Source organism: Takifugu flavidus, chromosome 13, assembly GCF_003711565.1.
Source record: "Takifugu flavidus isolate HTHZ2018 chromosome 13, ASM371156v2, whole genome shotgun sequence".
Taxonomy (NCBI): Eukaryota; Metazoa; Chordata; class Actinopteri; order Tetraodontiformes; family Tetraodontidae; genus Takifugu; species Takifugu flavidus.
The window spans coordinates 11,165,317-11,181,996 of NC_079532.1; the positions used below are offsets into that span (position 1 = coordinate 11,165,317).

At 45.2% G+C, this 16,680-nt stretch overlaps 3 protein-coding genes across 3 annotated transcripts; 2 read left to right on the plus strand and 1 right to left on the minus strand.

Annotated features, from left to right (window-relative positions):
- Window positions 1-97: 97 nt before the first annotated feature.
- On the plus strand, window positions 98-4,894 carry vps4a (vacuolar protein sorting 4 homolog A). Its single transcript, XM_057052388.1, has 11 exons — window positions 98-311; window positions 856-967; window positions 1,056-1,200; window positions 1,294-1,355; window positions 1,418-1,537; window positions 2,082-2,238; window positions 2,319-2,467; window positions 2,547-2,628; window positions 2,909-3,128; window positions 3,209-3,349; window positions 3,434-4,894. The coding sequence occupies exons 1-11, from the start codon at window positions 291-293 to the stop codon at window positions 3,533-3,535; spliced, it is 1,311 nt and encodes a 436-aa protein (XP_056908368.1). The 5' UTR covers window positions 98-290; the 3' UTR covers window positions 3,536-4,894.
- On the minus strand, window positions 4,360-10,240 carry cdk10 (cyclin dependent kinase 10). The gene is made up of 15 exons (XM_057052431.1): window positions 10,051-10,240; window positions 9,293-9,497; window positions 8,473-8,587; window positions 8,047-8,119; window positions 7,883-7,954; window positions 7,583-7,685; window positions 7,376-7,457; window positions 7,195-7,262; window positions 6,818-6,870; window positions 6,569-6,638; window positions 6,113-6,172; window positions 5,918-6,041; window positions 5,691-5,830; window positions 5,551-5,603; window positions 4,360-5,476 (listed from the first exon to the last, which is right to left on the minus strand). The coding sequence occupies exons 3-15, from the start codon at window positions 8,578-8,580 to the stop codon at window positions 5,382-5,384; spliced, it is 1,101 nt and encodes a 366-aa protein (XP_056908411.1). The 5' UTR covers window positions 8,581-8,587; window positions 9,293-9,497; window positions 10,051-10,240; the 3' UTR covers window positions 4,360-5,381.
- Window positions 10,241-11,027: 787 nt separating this feature from the next.
- Window positions 11,028-16,314, plus strand: chmp1a (charged multivesicular body protein 1A). Its single transcript, XM_057052453.1, has 7 exons — window positions 11,028-11,186; window positions 11,932-11,951; window positions 12,047-12,124; window positions 13,079-13,225; window positions 13,368-13,496; window positions 13,581-13,774; window positions 14,814-16,314. The coding sequence occupies exons 1-7, from the start codon at window positions 11,180-11,182 to the stop codon at window positions 14,833-14,835; spliced, it is 597 nt and encodes a 198-aa protein (XP_056908433.1). The 5' UTR covers window positions 11,028-11,179; the 3' UTR covers window positions 14,836-16,314.
- The last annotated feature ends 366 nt before the right edge of the window (window positions 16,315-16,680 follow it).

Here is a 16,680-nt window from a genome sequence, read left to right on the forward strand (position 1 = left end):
TTTGCACATTAGGGGCTTTAATGTACAGAAACCAATAGATGTATTTATAACGTGTTTTCATCACAAACACTCATTATTTTGAAAATCCAAACCGGAAGTTACTGTCTAACTGCACTGGGCCGAGGAAGCGCTGTCATTTTCACGAGCTAAACCGTTAGCAGCTGATTAGTGATGTAAATACCGCCGTTTCCTGTCAGAACACGCGTCTAAAACGGCATTGTTTTACATAGCCAGCTTTTGATCGAGTCGGAGCATATAAATTTGGGAGAAGAGCAGAAAAGTGAGATGAAATGACAACGTCAACTTTACAGGTAGGCTAATGTTAGCAGGCTAGCGCTATGCTGCTACAACATAACGGTTTACTATTCGAATGGAGGCTAGCTAGCCAGCAGAACAGCTGACGCTAAAGCCCGCTAACGAGCCCTTTGACTGAGACAGTCAACAGTGAGTCCAGTGCTCCAAGAAGATTGCGATGCCCTTTAAATGCAGACGAAAATGCAGCTGCGTGTGATGAAACGGTAACATTGAGCATTTGCGTTTAGCGATAATGTTGACAATAGCAGCCCATTAGCAGGGCTGTGTCCTCTGCTGACAAACTGAGCAGAGATGTTTTTAAATGGGAAGTTATGGATAGAGCCATAGATAGTAGTCATTTTCTCGGGAATGCCTATTTGGAAAGACTAGCAACCTGTGGTGGGTGCAGGGGTTTTCATCGGTTTCCTTTGTTTACCAGTGCAGCCTGATCTCTCTCCATATGCAGCTTCACACCGTGATGAATTCCATTTTCTCCCACTGATAGTGTTTCCACCCTCAATCTTTATGTACCTCAGTCCCTGTATTGTGTTTCCATTGCAGAAAGCAATCGATCTTGTGACCAAAGCCACAGAGGAAGACAAGGCAAAGAATTATGAAGAGGCCTTACGGTTGTATCAACACGCTGTGGAATATTTCCTACATGCCATCAAATGTAAGCACCAAAGATGTATATGGCGTTACAAACCACGGCTCTTGCAACCATTTATTGCATATGGAGTTTTGAATTCCCCACCTTCCAGATGAGGCCCACAGCGACAAGGCAAAGGAAAGTATACGAGGAAAGTGCATGCAGTACCTGGACAGAGCGGAGAAGCTCAAAGACTACCTGAAAAATAAAGACAAGCAGGGGAAGAAGCCGGTTAAGGAGTCGCAGAGCAATGACAAGTGAGCCGCCCCTGCTCTTTTCTAAAGAAGGCGTGTTCCTGTCTTTGGAAATGACTGTAACTATGGCAACTTCTCTTTGCTTGTTGCCTGCAGGAGCGATAGTGATAGTGAGGGGGAGAATCCAGAGAAGAAGAAACTGCAGGAGCAACTCATGGGTATGTCAAATGTGCACGGATTGTTTTGTGCGAGTCGTGCTTTATTATTGCCACGTGTGCAGGTGCAATTGTGATGGAGAAGCCCAACGTCAGTTGGAACGACGTGGCCGGACTAGAAGGAGCAAAGGAGGCCCTGAAGGAAGCTGTCATCCTACCTATCAAATTCCCCCACCTCTTCACAGGTAGCTGGGAACGCTGTCCTTTATCATCAGTTCCATCTCTGACGTCCTCTTGTTTTGTAAAGTCGTTGAAACGTTTCCAAGCCGCGTTCGCACCTGTCAGATTTTTATCTCTCAGAAATACTGACGTGAATGCAGAATTCTTTTGCTTAAATCTAATTATAAATCTAAATCTTAAATCTTCACTCTTATACAGAGCTACTCCAGCTGCATGTGTGAAGATAAAATCTAGTCTGATTCTTCACAAATCCTAGTACATGTGTGAAAGGGGCTTGAAATGATTCACAATGAACGTTTATATCGCCAATGTATCGTGAAACTATGTAAAACGATGCTAACCGTACATTTGTTTAAAGCATGCTAGCATGTTTACACCCAGAGAACAAGATTTTTGTTTCATCGTCAGGATTATTTTTCTAAAAATTAGCACGTTTGTGATTTGAATATCCCACATAGTCATCTCCCTTCATACGTCCATCTGTGGTTGTTGTGCACATGCTTTACCACTGTCATGATCAGCCCCCCCTGGTGACTTCTGTCTTCTCAGGCAAGCGGACTCCATGGAGAGGCATCCTGCTCTTCGGTCCTCCCGGGACAGGGAAGTCATATCTGGCCAAGGCTGTGGCCACTGAGGCCAATAACTCCACGTTCTTCTCTGTCTCTTCCTCTGACCTCATGTCAAAATGGCTGGGAGAGAGTGAAAAGTGTGTTTCCTCCCATCGTCTCGCTCCCAAACTCTTGACGCCACGTTCCCGTCACGTCCGTGTCTCCTTGTTTCTGTTAGACTGGTGAAGAACCTGTTCGACCTGGCTCGCCAGCAGAAACCCTCCATCATTTTCATCGATGAGGTGGACTCTCTGTGCGGCTCCAGGAACGAGAACGAGAGCGAGGCTGCGCGTCGCATCAAGACAGAGTTCTTGGTCCAGATGCAGGGTGAGCTGAACGGGACGCAGCAGCAGTGGCTAATAACAACAACGCACAGCCATGTTATACGCACTCTCTTCTTCTTTAGGGGTGGGAAACAACAATGATGGAATCCTGGTGCTCGGGGCCACAAATATCCCCTGGGTGCTCGATTCTGCCATCCGCAGGAGGTCAGAGGTCACTTCACCGGTCCCCAGTTTCATGTTTTTTTATGTTTTACAGCTGTGAGAGCTCTATTTTAGACACCTGTAGAGTTGGTGACGCGCTACACGTAGAGTCCAAATACTATTTTATTAGGTTCAGCAAGCAAATGAACATAGTGCCTGTAGACATCGACTTCTTTTGTGCTAAACCGAGGCTCCCGAATCCAACCTGACCTCGGTTGTATCCTTATAAAATGGCTCGTGAGTTCCTCTGCCCCCCCGCCGACGTGCGCACGTTGTGTTTAAGGTTTGAGAAGCGGATCTACATCCCACTGCCAGAGGAGCCGGCCCGGGGTCAGATGTTCCGCCTCCACCTGGGCAACACCCCACACAGCCTGAGCGACGCCGACTTGCGGCAGCTCGCCCACAAAACGGACGGTTACTCGGGCGCGGACATCAGCATCATCGTCCGGGACGCGCTCATGCAGCCCGTCAGGAAGGTCCAGTCCGCCACACACTTCAAGAAGGTGGGCGCTCCTCCGCGGGTTCCGAAACAAACGCGTAGCGCCAGTGTTGAACACTCCTTTACCTCCCGTTCTTCCCGCAGGTTCGCGGCCCGTCCCGGAGCAACAACCAGGTGATGGTGGACGACCTCTTGACCCCGTGCTCCCCCGGCGACCCTGCAGCCGTAGAAATGACCTGGATGGACGTGCCTAGCGATAAGCTTTTGGAACCAATAGTCTGCATGGTGAGGCCCAACATCTGATCCCAGAAATCCAGTTTTAGTCGGCAGAAATGAATGAATAAATGTGTTTGGATCCTTGGTTTGCAGTCGGACATGCTGCGCTCCCTCTCCACCACCCGTCCCACCGTCAACACTGAAGATCTCCTGAAGGTCAAGAAGTTCACAGAGGATTTTGGGATGGAAGGCTGAGCCGCAGAGTCCCGCCCCACCTCTCTCGATTTCATTAGAAGAATCCCGACCAACACTCAGCGCCCCCCCCTCCCTCCCCCTCCCTCCCCTCAAGTGCGGAACCATCCTCGTAGGCTTTCATCCCACTGACGAGCGCTTGGTTCGCTGCCTCTCGTGGATAAAAAATCAAGTATTTGTGAGCGGGGCGAGTTTTTGAATCCTCGGAGGGAGTTTCCTGTGATTTGTTGTTGGACAGTGGAGCCCGCGTTCATCGGCGCTGCTCTGGCGGGGGGGGAGCGGCGTTCCGGACGAAGGGCCGTGCGTTTTGGTTGCCGACGTGCACTTTGCTTTTGAATCGCAATGAAGGAATCTCGCCGCCGTTTGGAGAAACGAGCCGGCGCGAGCGCGTTTAAAGGTTTTTACTGAATTTGTGTTGTTTTGTTTTGTTTTGTGTCGAGTGAGCGTCGGCGGCACTCGGAGCAAAGCTTCAGGTTTTTTGTTGAAGAAAAAAAAAGAGAGGTGTGCTCGATCGGGATCTCAACGCCAGATTTAGCCGTCGGACCGCTTCGTGCTTTTCAAAATAAAAGCACGTCTCTGCTTTCAGTCGCATTACATCATCTTCCTCAGCAGGTGGAGTTTGCCCGCTTGTGTTATTGTATTTCTTTTTTCTGTGGGGGCTCTTCATCCAGCTGAAGTCGAAATTCCATAAATTCCAAGTGAGAATACTTGATCCCAGCTGCCAAACAGCCCTTGTGGACGTTGACGTGGTTCCTGCTTCCGCTTTGTGACTGTGGTGAATGTAAAACTGACGCTCGTTTCCGTTTCAGATCAATCAAGCACACCTCTCTGTTTGAACACTTTATTTTGGGACGTCGACATGCGTTTTCGTTCGAGTATTACGGAACATCTCAACATGTTCAACTTGACATGCAACTTAACTTACCATATTTGAGACACATGTACGCTACAAGCATCATGATGGAGCATTTGTAGATTTGGATCTTTAAGGAGGTCAATCCACAGAATGCTCCTTCTCAGCACTCGTACACTACGCTATTACAATATTGGGGGGGGGGGGTCCCAGATCGGCCTTTGCTGGTCGTCTATCGGCTGCCAGGGGGACAGAATCACAGCCAATTACTGTCTAAAGCAAACTAATTTGCAACAATTTGTCCCAACTGTTTACTGTGTAATCAGGGCTGCAGGGGTGGGACGTGCCTGCGATGGCTCAGTGCTGTGTGTGTTTGTGGAGGTACATGCTGGATCAGTGGGAAGTGTGTCATTAATGTCCCTGTGAGGGATCTCAACCAGCTGCTGGCCATGTATCCATCATTACTAATTTATCCTGCATTAATAAAAACTGACATTTCAAGAGAAAAAGGCGGCGTTTGACGCGTTAATGTTCTATACCTGGACCAGTCGGCCACGCTCGCTGCAGGTTCTACTGAGGCCACGGGTTTACAGTACATCGGTGCCGCCCAGCCGCAGCTCTGTGGGAAAACGTTCTCCTGTCTCTCCTAATCTGAACTGTTGAAGCAGGTGGAACACACTGTACGTCAAGGACACTTTGTTGGCTCTAAACCCGAGATCTCGACGAGGTGGTCGGTTACGTGTGCTTTTAAATGACAGGCAGATTCTTCAACGGTTTCTCCATTTCCCTTTGTTTTCACCTGATGAAAACAGAGCGCAGGTTAAGGCAACAAAGTCTTCGTGACCACGTATCAGAACCCTGAAGTGAGATTTAGCCTCAAAGTTGGTTCGACACTTCAGAAAGGATCCTTGTATGAGTTGATCTAAAGAACGTGTGCTCGTCTGTGGCGGTTTAGAGCTCCAGAGTCCAAACGGAACGTGTCTTGGTCCTCGTCTTTCAGACTTTGCTCCTTTTGGGGCGGCTCTCTGCCGGGAGGGCGGCACGCTTGTTGCGATGGTGCGGGAACGTTGGCATCAGCTCCGGCTCACAGGCTGCGTAAAGGAGCGAGACCACGTGATTAATCGGCTCCGTGATTACAGCCCAGCCCAAAAACAGCAACACTCACGTAGAGGTTTCTCTTTGAAGTAGGAGCTCTCCAAACAGTCTTTGGCGGTAGCTCTGGATCGGGGAAACAGACCGGGGTCAGTCTCCTGGTGCCGGTACCGGGTTAACAACCATTTGGATCGGGGAGGATAAATACTAGACCTGCGCTGTGGGTTGTACATGAAGAGCAGGTTGAGCAGCCTGTGGCCCGCCTCGGACAACCAGATGAATTTATTCTTCAGGTTGTTGTAGGGCTGTTTCCTCAGACTGTACTGACCAATGAGGGGCAACTTAGAGAAACCCTGGAACACACACACACACACGTGTTCACACCCGTCGTCGTTTGACACGAAAGTGTTAAAGTTAAGACTGGTGCAAAGGAGGCTAACCGGCCAGATGTTCTCATTGGGGGTCCCCAGCAGCTGCACGATCAGGTCCACCTGCTGGATCTCAGAAGTCCCGGGCAGCAGAGGTTTGTGAGCCAGCAGCTCGGCCAGGATGCAGCCAACAGCCCTGCGGAGTAAACATCGAATTAGGATTCAAGGCCCATCCGGGACGGGTGCGTGCAGAAGACAGAGCCTCACCACATGTCCAGGGCTGTAGTCTGAGACTTCGTCCCTAGGAGGAGCTCTGGAGCTCTGTACCTGCAGACCAATGAATGAGAACGTATGTGACAAGGTCCTCGCCTCCCAGAGATAATGGAACCAACAGGGAAGGGATTAGTGAGGCAGATTAAAAGGGAGAGTTTCCACTGAGGCTGCACAAGGACAATGTAGCAGTAAGCAGACAGCTACTACTACTGTCAGTGACCTCAGCTACACCCTGTTCCTCATATTTATCTCCAAATATTACGAAAACCATGTAAAGTGACTACTTTTTCCTCTTCATACCGAAGAGGAATAATTACTGAATAGAGTAGTAACTGTAAGCAAGTCTGGAGGAACGCATTGTGATCTTTGATGCTGAATCCAATATTCAATATTCACATTCCGTGTTGATGCCCAACACATCTGGAACAGGAGTGAGCAGAGTACACTCACCATAGCGTGACCACTCTGGGAGTCATGGGCTGCTGCGGAATGCCGTACATCCTGGCCAAGCCGAAATCGGCTGCAAATGACGGGAACAACCCCATAAACACAGCAGTACAATGTCAGAAGTGTATCACGTGCGCTCTCTTGTTCGCGCGCTGACCGTGCAGAAAGATAATATGGTTGGACAGATGTTGGAGTGCATTCCCGTGCAACATCAACGCAGCGGCGGCGGTTATAGTGATGGGGGCAACTCACCAATCTTTACGCGTCCTTTGTCTGTCATCAGCAGATTAGACACCTTCAAGTCCCTAATAAAGAGATTGGAGAGGATAATGGCCCAACCACCTGACTGGTTCAACCCCCCCTCGCTCCAGTAGAACTCAATTAAACCCGCTTTAAAGACTTTCAGGTACAGCTTTAATTAACACAAAGGTTAATAGACTACTTGGCTTGACCTACATGTACAATGGGAGCGATGAAGAAAACGGAGCAACGCACGTTTTTTCAGACCCGACTGTTTCATAAATCCAGGCGAAATATTTCTCCCCTTATATTAAAGAGAGTGCGAAGCTTCGGGAACGCTGCCGAGTCGATACGTGACGACAAATGTGTGCGGAAAGACGTGGACTGACCTGTGTATGATGAAGTTGTGATGGAGGTACTCCAACCCTCGCAGCAACTGGAGGATTATACACTTCACCTGAGCAAACCAAAGATAAAGCCAGTCACAGAAGTACCGGGTAATTAGAGTTAAAAGGTTCCACGAACCTCCTAAATCATTAAGACTTTTTTTTGATCATCTGTGTGTCGCACCTGGGCCTCGGAGAAGGGGGTCTGCATGTTCTCCAGCAGACTGGCCAGATCCTGCTCGCAGTAACTCATCACCAGGAACAGACTGAGACAGGAAGACGCATCCAGATCGACCACGACGGCCCACAGATATCACAGGTTAGGGATACAACATCCGCTCCCCCGTGTCTTTAGAAACCCGTTATTGTGTCTGAGTTCTGCTCGTCTCACCTCTCCAGCTGGCTGCCAACAACCACCTCTTTCAGCTCCACTATGTTGGGATGCCTCAGCCTCAGAAGCAGGTTGATTTCCCTCAAACTGCTGATGGGGATCCCTAACAAAAGAAACCCCACAAGCTTGTTGTGCGCTTCTGAATCGAATGTTTCATTCGATGCCCCGTGTTGCAATATTGGTCGGTTTCCCAGATTTTCTAGGTCGGGTTTAAGGTGTGGAACACAATAGCCAGGCCTTATTTATCCTCTACCTGAGGCACATACAAGTGTGTGAAAGCTAAAAAGATTAAACTCTTACCGTCCTTCTCTTTGTCCATGCGGACCTTTTTCAATGCTACAATCTCATCAGACTTTGTGTCTCGGGCTCGATCTACCACAGAGAGAGAGAGAGAAAGGATGAGTTCTTAATATGCCAAGTAATTATAAGTTAGCATCAAAGTTCACAGCAACTTTAAAACTTACACACAATCCCATAAGTTCCTTCTCCGATGCGGTTGAGCTTTTCAAATTCTCGGACACTTCTGCAGCTTCCAAACTGAAGGAGGGAAATGGAAAAACAACATAAGAAATCCACTAAAAACACATTTACTCGCAATGTCCTTGTATATGATAAACATTCCAAACTCTTTTAATATGTATTAGACCTATTATAGTATCTCATTGCCTTATTTTAGCTGCTTTACTGCTGTTCTCCGCTTATAATAATCTAGAATCATACTTTTATTCTTTTCTTGCTGCATTTTACATTGATTTCATTCGTTATTATATCTGTGAGGTTTTGTTTTTGCTTTTCGATTAATAGAGAAAACTGAAAAGAAAGAATTAAAAGAATTAAGAACCATAATTGGCAGATGCTGGCTTGATTTCTGTTGGAAAGAAATGTCTTACCCTGTCGTTTTGAGGCACTGTAAACGTTCTGTTATTCTTGATCGACTTCAGCTTAATTGGATCGTGTTCTTCCTCGCCAACTGTATCCATTCGGTCGTTTGACGACATTTTCAGTCTGAAAACAAGAAAATATTTCTTTTTATATCTTAGCCGACAAATTGAGGCAGGGCGCCGCCATGTTGTTTGTTCCGGTTTAAAAATGGCCAACCAAGGACTTTCCCGGAGTTTAGCAGTGGGTCGCCGTTATAGGTTCGCAGCGCTGCAGAAAGGAACCGCTACAAAAATCTAAGCATTTATAGAGGACACCAGTTTCCCTGAACAGAAACCTGTTTCCAGGCACGGTCCTCCAAAATTTGCCATTTCTCTTCTTCTATCCTAGTTAGTCCCACCTCTCTAAGATTAGTAATTAGGTATTTTTCATTTTTGAAAAAATGTGAATATAATGCAGTCAACCTCAATGTGCAATGAATTTATGCTCCCCCCCAAGCCACCAGGGGCAATCTAAGAGTCAGGTTGAGCCAGGAAAGATGCCCTCATACAAAATGAATAGGATTTCCATTGGAGATAGAATCAAATATTCAAAAACTAAAAAAAACAGGAAATATAAAAATTTTAGAGGCCTTACACATGTGTTGAACTGTTTTACAGATAAATAATGTAATGTGATTATTAATCAATAGTATTACTCCATCTTGCCTTCATTAAACATAGTAAAGAGAGGTTCGAATTGATTTTTACAGTCTGGTTAACTTTTAAAAGAGCTTAACACTTGTAAATGCATGCACGCAGCGATAACACATCTTGACTAGGCACTATTTACCTTCTGCTGGGTTATTTTTTGTTAACTGGTTTCCTCCCCACTACAATAGGTGTGGAAGAAGGTCTCCGCTCTTTGACAGCCTCCGCTATAGTAATGTTGGCTTTTGAGGCGTGGATGTCTTCTCGTGATGGAGCCGTGACGAGGATAGTTGGCGGACCTGAAGAGCGCTCGGTTGACTTTGACTCATTGTTGGACTGAGAGGCCGCTGAAATAGAGGGACCGAAGGGTTCAAGTATTAAGGAAGGAAGGATACATACTACACACCACCTGACAGCAAATATGCGTGAGATGCACATTATTCTAAATAATAACAACATCGTATTTTAAACTACTTGTCCAATTGCAGTTTTACTGCTTCTCATAATTCAGATTCAGATTCCTTTCTAATCTAATCACATGTCTGTCCCTGCTTACAAATGAACATTAAGCACTATAATTCTACCTACCTACCTACCTACCTACCTACCTACCTACCTACCTACCTACGTACGTACCTACGTACCTACTAATTGGATCAATGAAGGTTTGCTAACTCAAGCAGTTTTCCACGGAGCAGCATTTATTTAAAGATTAGGCTTGAATGGTGATGTGCTCCTGCCTCTCAAATTCCTACTATAAGAATCAAAATACAATCCACAGCTTAGATCCACGCAAGGTTCTGTGTTTATACAGATTGATCAGGCAGAACAAATTACTGAGCACTCATCCTAACGATACCATAGTTCCTGTAGAAAAAAAGATGGGAGTATCATCCCTACCTGAATCTTCCTTCTGACTTGCTCCAGACCCCATCAGGCTTGGGACAAATGTCCAGTTCTGGCATGTGAAAACACAGCAGTTCCAGTCTGGACAGCCTCGGCTGCGGCACATACACAGGCAGCATTTAGGAGCTTGCTCATTATCTGAGGCTTCCAGGGATCCTTTTTATTTCATCTCTGCCACTCCCTCCCTGATTCTCTCACTCCCTCTGGTCACCAGCAGTAATCCAGAATACGCATAAAGGAGGAGCAAAGATTTAGAAAAAAAAAAAAAAAAGAAAGAAAAGAAAATGACTAACATTTTATTGTAGATAACTATTTGTTTCTAGAAGATAGTTCATGAATAGCACCTAATCTTCAAACCATTATAAAATAACACAGCAGCACAGAAAAGGTGTCATGATAAATCATTTTGAATTTAAGCCCAAAATGTAAGTTTCAGAGCGCGATTAGTTTGTTGGCATTCCTCACAATGTCAGTTGTGATTTGTTGTGTGGTCAAGCAGGGACATGCGCAGGTGTGTTGTTTTCCTTTTCTTTTTTTACCTGGCTGATTGCTGGTTGTCAACAAACTCCTTGAGCTGATTGGATGGGAGCCTAAAATGGTTAGGGTCCCCAGTTCATTGTATATTTTAAAACTGAACAAGACAGGCTGCTGTGCACATTAAATACACTATTGCTGCCTCTAATACTAACATAAACACTAATAATTATATGCATAACATATAATCAGTTAACTGAGTAAATAGTGCTTCCAGTTAATATTTTTGAATTGTTTTAAAATGCATCAAAAATGCCACTAAGGTATATTGTAACATACATTTAGATGCATTATATATAGATGATTAAATACCAGCTGTGTTTGAGATGTTCTCACACATGTAGGTTGAAGATGAGGTCAAGTTAACTCTCACAACGATAAAACCACATGGCGGCAGTAATGAGTCATTTTGTTGTTTCTCCGACACAAAAATAGCTACGAAGAAGACGAGTGGGCGGGGCGGAGGCTTGTTGACGTAATACATGTAGGACCAGGAAGTGAATTCTTCGCTTCAAAACAGACTTGTATCGCTTCGTTGAGACGCTGACATTTTCTTTTTTGCGGTCTTTTTCAACATATTCGCCTTAACATGGATGGTATGTCGGCTTGTGAACAGCCAAAGGCTCTGTCTTCACGGCTATCGTTATTGTATCGTACATAGTGAATCTATTGACAAGTAGCTATTATTAGCTTTCAATCTTGGGAGGAAGGTTAGCTGTCAAACCTGTTTTGATTTCAACTATGTCTTCTGTGCTATCTATAACTAGTTAAAAGATATCATACCTGCGCAATTTGGCAATTACTTTTTTTCAAACAAAAGAGCTGTTTTTGTGGAGTAAGTTATTTCATTCAAAATAAAATGTATAGGTTCGACAAACCAGTGCGTCATTGTGTTCCATGGAAAACTGTCATTTTATAATTGGTATGAGTGTATAGAGTTAAAGCTAACGTTCAAATGAAATAGTAATTGCTCATTAAAACTAAGTAGCTTCCCAATTGTTCTTGGACTACATTTTAGTGACGTTTGTTTAACAGTAATTAATCAGAACCAGGTTATGTAATGCGCTATTCTTGGTTAACTATTTTCCTGTGTCTGGTTTGGGATATGAAATAAATGTTTAGTTTGGGCCATTTCACTTAAAACATTGTATTTTTTAGTACTAACGCCATCGTGTGCTATGACAAATATGATCGTTAGGGGGTTGTGCATCAATCAGCATAGATTTTTCTTAATGTAAATAAATCACATGTTACTTTTAGAAGCATTTTCACTTTTATTGCAAAGGCAAAATCCAAAGCTTGTAACAGTAACACTCTACTTCTGTCATTCTCTGTCCACAGATATGCTATTTCAGCTGAAGGTAAATGTATTACTTTGGAAGTTTTATGAATCGGTGGGATGCCGTTTTTGTGTCAGCGGTTTGCTTCACACGTCTGTGCACATCTTTCTTTGTAGTTTACGTCCAAGCAGCTTGAGCGACTGGCCAAGAAGGCAGAGAAAGAGTCTGAAAAGGAGCAGGCTAAAGTAAAGAAGGTGAGTTGCTATTGCTCAGGTATGCTTACACTCTCACTTGTCCTCTCTTCTAGAGCCCCATGTGTTGCTCCATAAATTGAATATGTCTCTAAAGTTTCCATGTGTCAATGTCAGTGTTTACTGCGACGCTGGAGAGGCCACTGCTGATCATTATTGTTGGCTTTTTGGCACGTTGCTCTACACTTTTGTCTCTGGGTTTTAGACACATCACAAAATACAGATCTTGAAGTGTGGCACTCTCTTTACTTTGGTCCAATAATACATTTTTAGCAGGGAAGTTTACAGTCACTGCAAGTAAAATCCAAGTCATCAGTTCATTACCCAGCTTTTGTGTCGTCACCAGTTAGCGTGATGATGAACATCCAACCTGCTTCATGGATCTAATAAACATTTGTGTACAAAGGGTTTTTGCATTAAATTATATGTCTCGTTTTCATTGTAGTGTAACTACACTAAAGCTTCTTATTCACACATCAATCATGTAATTTATGGTCGCTTCACTGAGGCAATCAAGTGCTTGGTAGATATTAGCCAGCAGGGGGCAGCAGACATTAAGAATGGCGCAAGTCGAGTTTTAATCGTTGACCGACAGAATTCTGTACAGCGACTTTTTCTCTAAGCACTTAACGTGAGCCTTTTTTCTCTTCTAATGGATAATTACAACTTTAAAAACACTGCACATTCATTTGTTCTTTCTCCCTGTTTTCCAGATAATTTATTCCTAGAACAAGAACATCCCTTATTTCACTGGCCAAAGTTATTTTCCATTCCCACTCCTTTTCTCTCTGTCTATTGTTTACTACACCCTTGTTATTTCATTAATAGCAGTTTAAAATGTTATTATTATTTGTTTTGGAAATGGGTTGTTTACCAATAGCGTAACCATAGTTACGTTTACGTGTACATGACAGAATTTCATGCTTGAGTGTTCACAGTTTTGTCTCTAATCTTCAGGCTTTGCAACAGAAGAATGTGGATTGCGCCAGAGTTTATGCAGAAAATGCCATCCGTAAGAAAAACGAAGGGCTCAACTGGCTGCGCATGGCGTCTCGAATTGATGCCGTCGCCTCCAAAGTCCAGACTGCTGCCACCATGAAGGGAGTGAGTTGTTCAGTGTGAATAGATTTTACCTTGGATTACACGCAGCCACTCCTCTTGTAATGTGAAACCCAAGCTGCTGTGAATGTAAAATGAGATACACTGAATTATTCTTCCATTATTTATGAAAGCATTTATTGCTCAGGTCACCAAAAGCATGGGTCAGGTGACCAAGGCCCTGGACAAAGCTCTGAACTCCATGGACCTCCAGAAAGTCTCTGCAGTCATGGATAAGTTTGAGACCCAAGTCCAGAACCTGGATGTCCACACATCAGTGAGTAGCTGCAGAGTGCTTGTTTTTCTTTATTGTGCTGCGTAAAAGAAGAGCTCAATCCCCACATATTCCTTCTTACACCAGGTGATGGACGACTCCATGAGCTCAGCAATGACACTGACCACACCTCAAGAACAAGTAGATAACCTGATCCACCAAATAGCAGAAGAGAGCGGCCTGGAGGTGATGGACCAACTCAACCAGCTGCCTGCGGGAGCCACCTCGGTGGGTGCAGAGAGCGCTAAAACCCAGGACAAGGAAGACCAGCTGTCCCGGCGGTAAGGACTGGCTTAGTCTCGGCACACATCAGAATTCTATAGGCTGGGATACAATGTGTCTCATGAGATATGCGGGTGACAGGCGGTTAACAAGGAGCACAAGACCAGGCTGCCGCGCGTGTCCACCATGTCACGAGCTCGGCAATTTAGATCCCTGTGATCCTCACACAAACTTGCTGGTTGTGGAACCCTGGACAGGAAATTAGCCTTTGTGAAATAGACCTTTCACAAATCTGCTTACGGTGCAGCTTTTTAATTAAAAGCACATTATGGCAGTTGAAGAGCTGAGAAAGAATCTCCCGATTACACAAACGTCAGTGACGTTCAACAATGTGAAGGCTGAAAACGCTGCACTGACATCAACCGAACTGTCTTATGGTCACTTATAAAAGCGCCTGTCAAGTTTTCAAAGCTCGGCTCACTCGTATCTATTTTTGAACATCTTCCCCATTTGACATTTTTTCTCCATTTGCTCTTCCTCTCTATTCTCCATTTCTAGAAAAGTCTATTTTGGGCCCTGACACCATGTATATACCATAGCAACACAGAGTACCCGGCCTTCTCGGAATCCCCGGGGGGGTGATGATAGTGCTGGGGGATAGACCAGGGACCCCATAGTTCTACTGGGGGACTTTAACGCCCATGTGGGCGATGGCAGTAACACCTGAGTGGTGTTTTGTTATTGGACGTCTGTGTCCATCACAGTTTGTCCATAACAAACAGCATGTTGATGCATGAGTCTGGGGTGAGGGAAGTCTGGGCATCTCTGATGAGGCCGGTGCCCCCGCGACCCTGTTAAAGCAGTAGAAGAAGAGAGGAGACACATATACAAGCTTGCACATGCTAACCTGTGAGCAGGCTGTTACTGACAGATTTGCGCCGTAGATTAAAAGAGCTTGAGCGTGCTGTTTGTTGAGCCCGGATAATTAAAAAGCTTGATTTATTGTGCCTTTGAAATCTGCCACGGCCCAAAGTAATGTCAAATATTGAAGGGAAAAGCCATAATTAAAGAATCCCGCTTTTGTTTCTCGTGTTCCAGGTTGGCTGCACTGCGCAACTAAAGCACCGTCCGGCAGCAGAGAGGTCACATCAGCCTGGCACCAAGCGGACAAGCATCATGGCGGCAACAGGCGGCGTGTGTGTGTGTTTGTATTGAACCTGATCCTACCTGGAGGACTTAATGAGCCTATTGATTACCTTTCCCACGCTCTAAAAATACACACAGTCCCGATGTGGTTTCCCTTCCCGTGTTCCCATCTCATTCTCTCTTTCATACAGGCATACATGTGCACTTCCTCTTTCTAATCTATCCATTTCCTCCTCCATTTGCTGCTTTCTGTGCTGAAATCACACACTTTATGGACGTATGCCCAAAGAAGAAACAGAATTTTAGGACTGGACAGACGTTAAAGCAGGACAATAACTTTAAAGCCCCTTTCACACGTGCACTGCCCTTCTGACGTTATACGAATGCAACCTATATGACACCAGAGGATTCATCCATTTATAATAATGATTAAATAGCAAATGATCCTGCTGCCCCCCTGGTCTGCACAGGTGTTGAAGAGCTCTGCTAACTCATAATAGCGTAGCGGCGTGTTCGCTCCACCCTGTGTGAGGGCATCCAGCACCAACGCTGATGCTGTGTGCTGCATGTGGAAATGGACCCAGAGGTCCTCTGGAGTGCATATGTGAATGGGGCTGAGGTATAATGGGGAGCCACTGGCAACAATAAGCTGTTTAAGGGGGGGGGTAAGATCTTTATTTAATGATTTAGTTGTTTTTATCTCTAGTTTAACGTGGAGGACTGTAACACGTTTAAAGGAAACTACCATCAGATATCGTTACACTAATCAGATCCATATGTCCTCACATCCATCCAACACTGGTGTGTTGCTATGGTTACATCGCCGCGTACATCAAAGGACAATTGCCAAATCTTTATTTCTGTTTTATTTTTGGTGTCAGTGATGTTCTGTTTTACTCTACACACTCGATTATTTCGTGTCTGCATTCTCGCTTCAAGCGCCTTATGTGGGATGCTTGTGTAAGCGTGCCCCCCCCCCCCCCGTCCAGTGCCTGAAGGACAGCAGATAAGAAAGCAATGAAGAGCAGCGGGCCAAAACTCCACTGGCACCGACATTCAGGAGAAGGAATGTTCCGTTCCTGGCTGCCAGACGAGCCCGAGGTGCTTTCTGGGCCGATCTTCAACAGCTTGGGTAATCAGAACTCCCCTGCGACCAGTACCAGATGAGCCCCGGTCGTCACATCTCCATTCTTGTCTTTGGACCGCCTCAAAATAGATTGAAAGTGTTTCCGCCTCAGAGTGAAGTCTCATCTTACGTGTCTCGATCCCAAAGTCATCGGTGGAGACCTCTCATGTTCACGCTGGACCTCTCGGAGGCCTGAGGATGGCCGCCCTGCCGCCATTTTCAATCTGTTGTCCATCTTCCCACCGGGAGGGTTATTTATACTCAGCAGACTTTGCTGCACGTTTGTTTTCTATATAAATCTCCTGAAAATAAAGTTTTGCCCTCTGATGCAGTGGTGACGTCACTGGTTTGCAACAGTAGATGGCACCAAAAGAAAATGTAAGTTAGTGAACGACGGAAGGGGGGAAAAGAGGTTTAGAAGGGAAAGAAAAAAGGCTGAAAAGATTTAGAAACATGACCATGACCAGCAGTTTTAGAAGGGTAGTGCCTTCTTTTTTAATTTGATCTTCAGGTTAACATTTGTTTTCTCATTTCATGGAATAAAATACAAGGACAGGGTGGTTGCTTTGATCTTTCCCTTTGTGGAAATCTAAAGAATTTTAGAAAGCTTTTAATGAGAGGGGCTCTCTTGTCTATCAAAATGACCGCATCCCCTTTATCAGTGCTCCCAAAATGTGTGCATTCAGTCGCATG